General features: G+C 37.7%; 1 protein-coding gene across 1 annotated transcript in view; it reads right to left on the bottom strand.

Moving 5' to 3' along the window:
• The window catches only part of LOC140244344 (glypican-6-like), a 113,191-nt gene extending 99,746 nt beyond the window's left edge, over positions 1 to 13,445 (bottom strand). Inside the window, exon 1 of the mRNA XM_072323987.1 lies at positions 12,793 to 13,445. Coding sequence (XP_072180088.1) covers positions 12,793 to 12,964 — 172 coding nt within the window. The 5' untranslated portion in view covers positions 12,965 to 13,445. The remainder of the gene's footprint in view (positions 1 to 12,792) is intronic.
• Between the last annotated feature and the right edge of the window lie 921 nt (positions 13,446 to 14,366).

Below are 14,366 nucleotides of genomic sequence, written 5' to 3'. Positions count from 1 at the left end.
AACCTCAGAATTCACTTACCATCAAACCTCAGATACAGACAATGAAACCAAATGAGACTTGAATATAAACTGCAGGTGAATTGTGTTTATTCCTAACCACAGGAATGCTTATTAGCCAAACCTTAACTTCTACCTCATATTTCATGTTCTGATATCCTACTGAAGAAGATATAGATTGTTTAAATGGTAGTTTGTTTGGTAAGTCAAGTTTTGTGAGCGCGTGGCCATTTTACGAGCAACTGTTTGGTCTCTGATTTCCCCTTTCCTCCCACTAAAATCCATCATTATAAACACTGTCTATACAGTACGAGTGACTAATTTCCTGGATGTTGGTAGCTGGCTTCATCACAATACTGTACATCAACCTTGGTTGCATTGCATTTAGAGCTCACCTGACTCGACAAAAACAGAGGTCAATAGGTCAAACAGAAAAGCACAGAGAGAGATTATGATGCAATGAGGTTTAAAGGGAAAAAAGAAAGAAGAGTACACAAGCTGTGTGCATACCTGTACAATGACTAACTACTGATGCATGACATAGAGTGAGTAGTCCCTAATTCCAGATCTGTAAAGCAAGCTGTGCCCACAAAAGCCCTCCTACGCACAGCTTTGTTGGTTCTTTTTTTTTTTCAATCAGCTGTCTGGTATAATGCCCAATGACTTTTGAATAAAAGGGTATTTTTATCTATGAATAGCAGTTTTTCTCCTTGGATTTTTTTTTTTTTCGTTTTTGACAAACATATAAAACATACACGCATAACATAAACAAAGAGGGCATTAAACCCATGATCTTCTTGGAGCTTCTCTGAGGAAGGATGACAGTTTTACATTTCAACAATACCTCAGCAATTCTAAATGATACAATTGTCACATACACAATGTAAATGATCACAAAGTTACACTTTATCTCAGTGTATGTTTACGACACCCTTCAGGGTACTCTAAATAAAATGCATTGTATACAATTAACTATAATACCTCTTATAACAGTTTTCTATTCAAATCACAGCTTGTAGAAAACAGAATAGCTTTTGCACAGGTACTTACACAAACAGGAGTTTGAAGTACCAGAAATTTTCTGAGTATTTTTATTTCTGCAAGTAATCTTTAGGATTAACTTGAAGTTTTATACTCTGATCATAAGCTTGTAGTTTTAAGCTATGACATGCATCCATACAACACCTAATCTTTCAAATTTACTTTTGAGGGAGAGTCCCACTAGATGATTAAACCGCAGAACCAGCAGAAACACATACATAATGTACATGCCATATACACGTAAATGCAGTACTCGTGAATAAACATGCAACAATCTTAGTGTACAACAAGAAGCGCTGGAGGTTGACTTGGAAGCTAATGGGGAATAGGGTTCACCAAGAGGTCACGTTAACTTTCAAGTTTGTTGATTATCATGTCCACATGATGGTACACTACAATGTATGTGTGGGGACCCCCGACGGTTATGGTTCATGGATAGCATAAACCCAAGATGTCTTGTGGATCTAGTCATCAACTGATCTGATCTTTTAGATCACCAATCTTAAGGTGATAAACTACACGCTAATTATTGCAGTTTAAAAAGGTCAAGTTCATCGTTAAGATTAGAAACATTGTGTGAAGCTCAATTATGTCATAGTAGAAGATGAAGAAAAATAAAGCACTTGAGTGTCCATGACACCATTTGCTGTCTGACATAAGTGGAGATTGGATACTGCCAGTATTTTGTGAGCGATTCAAATACAAGGGTGTCTGTCATCTATTAAATCTAATTCAAAGTGTTGGAGGGCCTGTTATTAATTATTCTTAAGTGTTCAGTCACGAAGACAACTTCTGTCTACTTGCTTTCTCTTAATTGACTCCCAATGGTTATCAGTTCACTGTTTGTTGTGGTGTTACCAACCTTGACGGACCACGTATGGGAATATTATTTTCTAAGTCACAGCGACACTAGTTAATGCTGGGCCTTTCATCTGCACACTAATGCGAAGAAGAAAAAAAAAAGAATAGACAAACATCTGTCTTACTGACTACCAGCGGAAATTTTGCAAAGGTAAACTGATCCACATATCCGCTGACAAATATCAAGGACGCAGCTGTGACAAGTGCTCGTAATGAAGAGAGAGATTTCTGCTGGTCTTGTCGACAATTAACATTGGCCCTATTTTTTCATTGAACGAAAATCATTACTATCTTGAAAATGTCAGTAGATTGTTCTCAGTTGCTCTAACAACAAAGATACAATTACCAATATAACAATGATACTAATATTATTATTACCTGGTACTACTAATGTATTGAACTTGATAACTACTAATGATATAAAAATCAATATCTGTATAAATTATTTTAACGTTTCAGGCTAACAAACTTCCAAAGAGGTTATCTCATTTTGTGGCCCAATCAGGCGGCAACTAAGATTCAAAACTGCTGTTATATTTCCATTTATCTTGGTCCTATACATTTCCTTTTCGGGCTACCAAAATTGCAGATTTTAAGATTTCAGTGGCCCGAATGGACCACCACATAAAGGAAGGGTTTTTTTTTTTTTCTTCTTCTTCTTCTTTTTTCTTCTCTTTCTGTATTAAATGAAATGTATACATTGTATTACAATGTATGTAAACATACCAAAGATTACAGTACAAAATCATGGGGCATATATGTACATGAACAACCATACATTTAAGTTAGTGTAGACCCCTCCCAGGCCCCTATTTTTTTTTTTTTTTTTTTAACCATAACCTACTTGAAATGCCCATAGCTTATCCTCAGGGGCTGATAATATAACAATCATCACCATCATCACGTCATCTCATTATCCCAGGGTAGTCTGTCTAAATTGTGTAGTGTTAGCACTGCTCCTTTAGAGGGCCCTGTCACTTTCATTATATCAACACAACCATGTCACCTTTTTTTTTTTACACCTAAGCTAAGAGTAACATGAAGGGGACAACATTTTTTCCAAGGTTATATACTTTTATACACCTTGCAGAATTTACACTGAGAATCCAAGCAGCCAGAACCCTATCTACAGTACCTCATCCACAACAAGGAAATTTTTGCAATTTGCCTCTGGCATTCAGTACATCAGTTTAGACAAGAACTTTTGCATGCATTTTAATTTTGCAAATTTTGACTCTTGCAAAATTTGTGTAATTAAGATGCACACGAACATTCCTTGATGTACAGGTACTCTTCTCCTGTAAAGAAAAATTGCCTCCATTCGCTATGGTTCTACATTGTAGATCAGAGACTGTCATACAAAATTAAACAATGGAGATAATGCACTGACTTTACATAGTGTAAGAGGAGATATATTTTGCTGTTATTACAGGCACAATAAACAATTCTGTTGCAATAAACTGTGACCTAAAAATCTGATTTTTTTTTTTAAATCACAGGAACAATTTGTCAGTGAAGAAAAGTACAAATCATAGTCAAGTCAATCAAATCAAGTTTCAACTGATGCGCATTAGTTCTAGCAAAGCTATTGGTGGGTAACATTGCAAAAACATATGAATCACAGGCTGCAAATTTCAGATTTGTAGTAAGAGGTGACATCATTACTTCCTCTAAAATCTCTTCTCATCATTAGTGTCTCTCTCTCCTGATAATTTGATCTCCGAAGCTGCCAAGATTTGAGATACAGATGCTTGCTAGAAAGGACATTTCTCTAGAAAAGGTTGCAATCATACAAAGCTTCTTCCTCTGCTATTAAAGACTTCATGTATTAATTTGGTGTTTATTGGTGTGTTTGCTTGTTTTTTGTTTGTTTGTTTGTTTGTTTGGGGTTGCTTTTGCTTGCTGATTATCAATGCAGTCACACAAGTTTTTGTACTTGTGTCATCAGTATCACTTTGAAATCTAACACTTCACCACTCGCAGATTTTGCTTGTGCTATATCCCAAACATACACATGTACCTTCCTGGCAATTAATTAATTCCTGGCCACAGATTATACAATGCCACCACATTGTTTCTGTTGTAACTCAGCAAGCAGCCACACTCTTGCTCTTTATTCATTTAATTGCTGAAATAAAACAACATTTCTTTTATCAGTTGTTAGTTCATTATTTAACATTGTTCATGAATTCAAGTATTTTATGTATGAAGCAAACATTCAATGTATGCGAACTTAGTGAATACATCAAAAGCGCTAAAATATACAGAAATCCTTCCAGCCGTCCATCTGCTTCCAACTAAAATTTCATTCACTGTTGATATGGAGAACACATGAACCATGGGTACCATAGCAACCAACCATTTCAGCATCAGTATCAACTTTTCAATTTTCCTCCCTCTCCAATGTTGAAGATTCGTTTGTTGTCTTGAATATTATGCATGAATTCAGGCATTTCCCGCTCTATATGATTTCTGCCGGCATGAGTATTCCGATCACGAAACAACAAGCTGGAGTAATTAAGAATTGATGGGAAACGTCAACCTTCATCGCTTCAGAAACTGATGAAAGATTCATATAGCACAAACAGTATGTATCATAGCCAAGAACTCCACAGATTCCAAACCCAGCAATCCAAAAAGAAAACATGCTGGCATGTTGTATGTTTCTTTTGCTTGTTGATTCTTTTTTTTTCCACATAAAATAGTGAAATGTCTCTTTGTTGTTTATGTGTGACCACCATTACCTTGTGTTCTAGTGTGGCCACGACATTGGAATTTGCCAACTACTGATGTATTCACATTCAAAGACCTTGCCCTCATGGAACTTGCAACAAGCTTAAATTCAAAAGACAGATTTACTAATATCTTCAAATTGATGGAAATTCCACCAAAAGACCTAAATTTACATGAAGGGCCTACTCTTCCTCTGTACATCTCATTATCTGGACTCAAGTTTACATTGTGGCAGTTTCATGGGATGTTCCTTGCTGTGCATCAAAGTGCACCATATTATGTGTAGTAGTTTGTCTTAATTTATAGTCATGATTATTGATCAATCTATAAAGATTCCAAGGTAGGCCCTATGCTACTGCAGAAGGAAATTAAGAAACTCTAAATATTTCATTACAACATCATGTCATAGTATCTTTACCCAGTACATTGTAGCTGCTGGAGATGAGTTACTTCTTTATCAAACTGTTACATGTATTTTTGGACAATGAATGAAAACAAATGCAGAAACGCTGTATATTCATCTTTGGTATTTGCTATAACGCTCAGTATTGTTGAGGTATATAAACAAGGCAGCTCCCTCCACAGAGAAATGAAGCGGCTAATGCACATTCCGTCTGTTAGAGATTGTGGGACGAGGAGACACGGTTTATATGCTGGAGACGTAGCCGGCATTAAACTGCTTGTAGGATTCCCAATTGTGTTTTCTGCCTGCCTATTTCCCCTAAAATGAGTTGACATTCAGGTATTTCAGGGCAAAAATGAGCATCCATCAATTCTAATTTGCGTCTTTCGGGGGAGCTTGCCTGGTTTGATACTCAATCCTTAGAGAGCTGTACATATTACCCTCTTCCCTTCCTAGGGATCTCCTCAAAAATCTCTTTGTGTTGGATGAAGCTACACGAGCTGGGACGATTCCCTGTCGATGATAGGATTAGCATGGAAGTGTAGGCCCGGCCGGAGAGCCAAATTGTTTTACGACTTGATGGGGGCAAAATCCACCTCATTCCATTCATTGGGAGACAACCACACTTACCAAACCTGAGTAGAGTGAGATCCCCCGAGACCTCAAATTGAATATGAATTGTTTGGGGAAATGTCAATTCAGAGCAACCCTCTGACTCAACCTACAAGAGTCGGCTCTTTCTACATTAAAATAACGAAACAACAGTGGAATATGAAATGCAGATCTTTCCATAACTCTGATCGCATATTTTTGCTCTTGACAGACTGAAGAAATTGACCAATTGTTTGTGTCTCCCTTTACAACGTTTCATGACACAGGACATCCCTTTAAAGGTAGGGAATCCCATTTGCATGCCTTAAATGAAGAGTTGTATGAATACAGTGGTATGTTGAAGAGAGTATCATTTTAGAAACTCCCATAAAGTATTGAAAGTGGAAGGTATCATTTAGTACATTTTTATTGACCGTTAGATTTTGAATTGAATTCTTTTCGGGGCTCACCGTAAATTCCAGTACATTACTAGGCTACCTTTGCAGACCCATGCACTGCATGTGTGTCCATCATGTATATTTTGCGAAGAAAGTTCATCAAAACTTACAAAAATTTCTATATACATTCTTTCCACACACTCTATATGTTATTACATCAGCTCTTATACTTTCAGATTTGTGTTTATAGATTAAAAAATACAGAAGGCTGCAACAAAAAGGCTTAAGTGTGGCTGACACAAAGAACTACTGAGTAGTTGAGTTTTGTGCATCATTCAAATTGTAGATAACTGTTGACTTCCAAATTTCTCAGCAGTGGCCTAAACAAGTCCCCTGAGGTTCATATTTAATGTTTTGCTGCATTTTGGGAGGTCTGTAAAAGGTATCCCCTACCTTTAAAATGCACAGTAGAAGTTGATCACTCATTATGCCCACAGAATCTGGTTGCTCTTCTTGTTGGGGATACAGATATAATACAGACAAATCAAAATGGCTCCACAAGATAAGATTCAAATCTACCATATTTACATGTGTACTACTCTGACATATATGAATTTGAAGACTTTTATGAAGTAATCTTGTTTAGAATTTAGTACAAAACACTGCAGTTAATATCTTTTCAACACACTCGTAATGTAGTAAAATGCATTATGCAATACATTTTACTCTACAACCAAACTGTCTACATGCAATCAAATCAGAACACTGATTTTCTTGGCTCTGGTTTGATAATGCCTAAATCACTCCTCCGACTAGTGATTTGATACACCTGTGCCACTGTGCATATTGATGCTCGCTGTAAAGGGGAGAGTACTGGAACAAGACTAGTCCTTAATGATTAAAGCATTGTGGTTGAAGTGTGTAGCAAAAGTGAGCACGGCGCATGAAGTGTTGCATGACAAGCAGTACACAACACTTCAGGTTGCCAGTGGAACAGTGTGCCAGTGGAATCCAGGTTTCAATGCAGCTGATTTTCCCCCTGAATGCACCAGCAGGCGCGATCCATCTCGTGTTGACAAAGCGAAAGGGGGGAAAAATCAACTTTCGTCAATGGTGGGGTGATGTTAATGATGCTACATGGATCTAGCAAAAGGAATCTTATGATGTCAAATGGTGTGAATCTAGAAGTAGAAGCAGGATAGGTCATAGCATAGTGTTGTGATTACCAAAATATCTGTAGGCACATGGTTGCTCTCCAGAAATATACCAGCAGTAATAAAGTCACTAATAGGGTTCTGTGGCACAACTAACTTTCCACAATAGTAAGATAGGAATAATAAAAAATCACACTTCCCCTCATGAGACCGCAAATGCAGAAGCTAATTAATTAATGTTGTGGTGAAGTATGGGTAACCAAACCAAAAGATGGTCAGACAATTTTTGTTTTGTTTTGTTTTGTTTTGTTTTGTTTTGTTTTTAATCTGTCATATTTTGATGAGAAATATAGAAGAAATGGCAAGAGAGAGAAAAAAAAATTCTCACATGATTACAGATCTTCACAGTCTGGCTAAGGGTGAAAATTAGCAAACAAATTGTGCTTGTAACCTCAAATTCCTGATGCAATTGCTGAAAAAAAAAATCATTTCACATTTCTTGTGGACCACCCTGGCCTCTGCTTTTTCTTACATCATCAAATTATTTAGTGTTTCAATAGCCTTTGCCTGTATCTGAGACCAACATTTTGTATCAGGTCGTGTTAGTAGAGTCTAGACCTTAGGATTTCAACTGGGAACGGGTGAACGGAATGAAAAGACTATGAAGGAGTTTGCTACAAATGTTTGTTTAAACAGCATGACTTGAAGGATGGTGGTGAATTTCAAATGAATCTAATCATTTGAAGGGCAGCATCACAGACAGTGGTGTCAAAAGCTTTCATTTCAGCCATTACGTCCCTCACAACAGCACCCACTGGATGCTATAGCTGCCACTTCAAGTGCTCCTTTCTCGTACAATACCCAGAACAAATTTCAACCCTACTTGGAACCCCTTCATGCATAAACATCCATGGTGGGGTAAAACCTAATTTGACTTGCTTCTGGTGCAAGACAAATATTGAGTTTGCCAGCCGTTCAGCAAATACTACTAATGTGAACTTCCACACTCTCAAAGCTATTGGAAAATAAATGTTGGCACAATATACTCAGCACTTTGAGGCATTTCACATCTAGGTCAAGCATGATGAACAGCACAAGACATTTTTTTTTTTCCTGTTGAAGAATACTTGCTGCTAGACCCAGCAAAAAAAAAATATATATATATATATTATTACAATTATTCCGATCAAAAAACCTCACCAAATGGAAAAAGTCATTATTCCATTCTTGCTCTTACCTATCAGAGTCATTATATGTCTATCACGTAAAACTATCGCACAAAGGTACACATTAGAATAGATATTTCAGGGCAGGCATACATTCTACTTGGCAATACCTTTTCTGGATCATACAAGTACATGTACCTCCAAAAGGGAGGTTCTAAAGACCAATTAGGAAGATATTAGTGCACCACATATAGGTATATTATGCATCTTAAAATATATAAAAAAAATGATTACCAAATCAGGGAGACCATTATATTATGCCATTAGCATGGCAAGATAAAGGAGCTTCCTGTTGAATCAGGGACGTCATTAGCTCACTCCTTTGCATGTTCACAACAACTATTAATGAACCGATTTGCAAAAATTAGCAAACTCCACAACGTCCTAACTTCCCTAGTTTTTATCCGATTTCGATATTTTCATTATTGTGCCTGTAGAATTTCATTTTTTTTCCCCTTCAGACTAACTTTCAACTGATCTGGCATTGCTCTTGTAGTTCTAAATCTCATGATTGTCCACACTAAAGAGGACTTGTCTTGTCACAGTAATTACATGTAAATTGTAATGAGAATACCGGTAAATAGAGAGTGGAACAAACATGTACAGTGCATTCCCCTTAATATTACAAACATAGTTATAACATAAATCTTGTTATGTAAATTGAAGTAAAAATTCAGGTTCCCAAATTATCATAGATCTGTATAATCCTTATATACTTCCCTCTTTGGCCATAATGAAATTTCAATATAATGAAATAAAACTGTCAGTCCCGAGAACTTCATTATAATGGGAGTCTACTGTGTCACACTTGTTCTGCAAAACTACAGCTATTGCATATGTAACTATACGGTATGTACGTAGAAGCACCATACCTGGAGGTCCTCATAACCTTACATATCGGGGGGGGGGGGGGGGGGGGGGGCTGAGAATTACAGTTGTAGCCAGATAGAATCATAATTTCCATCACATCCTGATGTACATGTAATTCTCACTATAGATACTACATGTAGTCCCAACGTGGACAATATGGTCATCATGCTGATCAAGACACATTCCAAATCTGAACAATTCCACAATGTATAAAAAGCCAAGAGCCACAACTCTCAAAAATCCAACTATCTATTCATCCAGTAAATGGTAGCACTCGTTCAATACCACAAGTGCCACACTTACTGAAAGGAGTTATCTGGTGCAATACTTTAAAATAAATGAATAAAAGCCACAAACATATGAAATAGTGCTGAATTCTGCACGCAGTAAATGTACATTTGTACTTTTTTCACAAAGGCGCATTCCAACATTTATTATAGGAGCACCTTGCCCTTATAATGGAGACCTTGGGGCCAAATGTTGGTACATGCATCCCACAAAGGAGGGACAATGGATTTGAATTTCTGGCCTCTCCTACTTATAATGGGAGAGGCCGAGAAGAAAGGGGTAGGAATCTATAGAGATGCGATTAAATATATTCCACGCATCACTCATATCTTTCTAGTCAATCTATTCCTCCTAATGCATGGCGCAGGGAGAGGAAAAAAAAAAAAAGACCGGTGGTCTCCCCTTTCACAAATTGGCAGATGTGGTAGATGGGTCACTTGAGGAAAAATGCCTCTACAGTCGCTGCCAGGATTGGATGTCAGTCAAAACTGCCATAAATTCCAATGAGCGGCATACCCGGCCTGCCCGCTCTCTCCCTTCCTTACCCGCTCTCTGTGCTACCGGTGCAACTCAATGTGCTCATGAATAACAGGGAACATATTGGGAAGGGGAGAAGCTACATAAATGCGCTACTAGTAATCATATTCAGGGACAGAGAGAATGATACACAAGTAGTGAGCAGTACACAAGAAAGAGAAAGGAGTTGTCAGAAAAGCAGCGCAAATCAAGAAAAAAAAAGAGAGGGATGATGCTAGAGGGTCAAAGGAGTGTGTGCAGAGAGAGAGGGGGGGGGGAGATAGTGGGATAGAAGAAGGGTGAGAGTAAGAGAAGGGTCAGGTTTTCATTCTGCATTCATAACCTGGTGATTCATTCATAAATTGGACACTGCACACTGAATGCGGGAGCAGCAGATGAACCAGGCAGCGGGTAATAGAAAGACCCTCAGACGCAGGTCTGATCAATTTGCCCGATTTGTCCAGAAATATCACCCGGTGCATTAGCATTGAAGGCAGCGGGGATATAATCTAAATATCTCAGGATGGCTGGAAAAAGGTATCTCCTCCCTGCAAAGCCACAATTTAATGAAATAAGCTGAAGATGAAGTCTTGATTGTATTATGGTCTAAAACCTCTGTGGAACAATGAAGCAAATTATAAAATCTCTCAATGATGGTTCCACTTGAATTTGACTATTCTGTTTTGAAGTTCCCTGTTTTTTACTGAAGATTACGAAATACATCTGTATTCACTCAAGCACAGCATCGAGAACAAAGAACATTTGAAATGCAACATCCTCTATATTTTCAAATGAAACCCTGCTTCATAATATTACATAAAATGTAAGTTTCAATTTATGATTTAATGTTAAATCTAACTCAAAAGCAATAACTCATTTACTCTACAGACCACTAAATTCTTATTCATTTCATCATGTTTGACCCGGAAGGGGAGACGACATCCTTTGATTGACATGTGTGAACCACACAATTTCTAGATATCTGGTCAGCTGCAGCTGCAGCTGGAAGTGCTTGAGACAGACAGGAACAACATGTATAATTCCATTAAACACTTAATGACAACAATGAGCCCCTACAACAAACTACCAGTTCAATGAAATCCAAACACTATTGTTCCTTTTTCCCCAACACGTGGCAAGTTAAACCACACCAGCTCTCCGGCCATTTATTATTATCTCTGGACCTTCTCGATCGAGAACAGGAAATGACGGCTGTTCTGGGCATCCTCCAGAAAATAACTGAAGGACAGACAATACCATTTTAACCCTTTACACTTCAATAAATCTGCTCATCCCATTACACAATTAGCACAATGCACTGCACTGTGTTATCTCAAAGCAACAATTTCATGTTCTTATAGGAAATATTGGGAGAATAACATTGTAACTGCATTACATCACCAATTTAAACTGATTTTTTTTCCCCTCTCACTATAGGTACCTTAACGTTTCTATTCCCAAGTCCCATACCTTCAATCACTAACATATAGGGCCTAAATAATACATAATTGGTCCACATGGAAGAGTCTGTGGGAAATGACAGAAATCATTTCTTCCACTCATCCAAATTGGCCTTTGAGCAAACATCTCACTTTGAACAGGCAGGTACAGTACCAATAATAATCATACTAGCCAAACAGTGAGTTTTAGTTGCCCAAGGAAGGCAGGGGTTCGTTGCACTCTAGAAGCCAAGCCATCTTCTACTTCAGGCTGTCTGATTCTATGATACAGATTTTGGTTTCACTTCGTTTTTCTGCTAAATGACTATGAAGAGATAGATACCAAACCATTTTATTCCTTCCTTGTCTAGGTTTTCAACTCATACATTCATACTACAATCAAGCAAATGATTGTATGAAGAGATTACTGTAGAACCAGAAATTTTCACATACATGAAACTTCAATTCTGCGAGCAGCCTAGATTAGCGAAAGTAAAATGCATTTACAGTGAGTATGAAAGTTTTTGTCTGTATCAAACAATGCATTGAATGCCAGTGGCAATTCGTAAAAGATTTATGCCTAGCTGTTGCGAATGTTTCTGATTTTACAGCTATAATAATATCATTATCAAGTGATGAGCTCAGGCCTAATTTCATAAAAGATGCTAGGAGTAGGATAGCAACTTTTGCTGGAATGGCAACTTCCAATAGCAACAGCCAATCAGGAAGCTGGATTCTTGTCGTTACCATGGCAATTGCCACTCTAGCAAGAGTTGCTTATCATATCAACTTTTTATGAAATGGTGCCCAGATGTGCACATGTTATCACACATGAAACAGTATTATATAACTGGCCTCTCAACAATATCATAAAAAGTACATCAGTATCAATAAAGTCAAAAGAAGATTTTATCGTAAGAGGCCATTTTAATGAAACGATTGATAGAGAAATAACTAGGCAAGGTAAAATGAAAGAATTTTTCATGGAGACACTATTGCAGGTCATGTTCATACTTTTGTTTTCTTAGACTAGAGTAAACATGACAAGTTTAAATTTACATTATTAATTTCTTGAAACTTATAAGTGTGAACATGTGTCAATTACAATGTGTGTCGTTTTCTTTGTTGTTGTATTGACAGCAATTAATGATTAAAAACAATGGGAATGTCACCGCTGTGCTACACGTGGTATCTGCTCAATATCAACAACAGAAGAACATGTGAATGGTTGGTAAGCAAAAGGTTCATAATATTTGTCTCATGGTGTGAGCATACCTGTGATAGCTTTGTACGGAACCTCGTTCATACTACTGAATCCCGTCGCTTTGAACGCCTGTCTCGTATCGGTACAACCAGTTCTTTCTGATTGGCCCACTGTAAGTCCTGCATAGGCAGCCAAGAAGACGGCACAAAGTGTGCATGACCACAAGTCTCTGTAAAAGCCCATGTTTTCAGCGGACGACGAGCGACGAACGCCGAACTGTTTGTGAAGAACCGGTGTTCACCTAGCTAGGCTAGGTGAAAATTACACGAAGGTATTCGTGCTAGAGGTGAATGCTGTTTGAACGGGCCCCTTTCTCCTAGCTCCTGGAACACAAGAGCCCTTGCCTTACTGCTGCACCGGCTGTGCTGTGTCTTCCTTGCTGTGTGGCGTCTAAAAGACTTTCACACACGGCCTTGTGCACCCCAAGTCTTCGTCACTTTGAAGCGATGATGCGGCAACCAGCACAGGGGAAAAGACGATGGTTAGCTCCGTAAATTCCGAGTCTTATTCTCCGATATTAAATCCAAGTGTTTTTCCTTTGGATCATCCACAAATAATTATGAAATAAGTCGAGTGACCACATCGCCTTCTCGCAATAAATGATGATACTTCGATGCCCACAAAGTGATTTCCTCAGGTACCTCCTCGCGAAGCCATACACGGAGCTGGCCTCACCTCGACTGATCTGTGTACAAGTACAAAAGCTTCAACTACTATACTCGTGTGTCAGCAGTGTGCGTGCGATCGTATGCACTGCATGCTATCAAGCTGATCTGGCGTGCATGTACTTTACGTGCATGGGGGTGTACCGGTTTGCCGACAGGTACACTGGGTACACCATCGAGCTTCGCACAAAATTGCTAATAGATGTGGGACGACTACAAAAATTTTGCAGGGGTGTATTATGTATTTTACACTGAGGGATGTGTGAGACACAGTGAATGCGATGAAATAAAATGAGTCCAACCGTTTTCAGACATTATCTCTTGATTATATTTTATTAGATATATTGTTTCAGAAATTTAAAAATTCTAAAAGACTTTGAGATGTTCAATCTTTTATTTTTGAGTTGACGTGTACAGGGAATTGGTGAAAATAAAGTTTAATAATGTATAAGACAGTCAACAATATACAGCTGTACGTATTACCTGTCCAAACGTAGTTGTGTTTGATTGTTGGTAGTGTATTTAAATAACCACATCGTATTTTTTTCCTTTTTAATGGAGGAAATATACTTCAATAGATTTCTCTAAATTTGTTCACAGTGTCTCTCACCCATCATATGAATTCTGTTCTTGAATATTATAGCTTAGTGCGCATTGTTATACCATGTTTGTTCGGATATTTTTAATATTAAATCTGACGAGGGCATTGAGTTGCATGCATCCTGAAAAACACTTTAAATGTCCATTGTTATTGTACTTCTTATCGCTCACTGTTATCATTACTATTCTTATTATTATTGCTCTTATCATTCTAGTTTTTGTGTAATATTCAATAATTTCAATTGTCAGAAAAAGTAGATGAAACAAAGGTTGTATATAAGTCGGAAAGATGACGGAGAAGGGTAGTAATGCATTTCAGT

Source organism: Diadema setosum, chromosome 21 (assembly GCF_964275005.1).
Source record: "Diadema setosum chromosome 21, eeDiaSeto1, whole genome shotgun sequence".
In the NCBI taxonomy this organism is placed as follows: domain Eukaryota; kingdom Metazoa; phylum Echinodermata; class Echinoidea; order Diadematoida; family Diadematidae; genus Diadema; species Diadema setosum.
The sequence above is the reverse complement of the archived record's forward strand: the minus strand, read 5'-3'. Positions and strand labels throughout refer to the sequence as shown.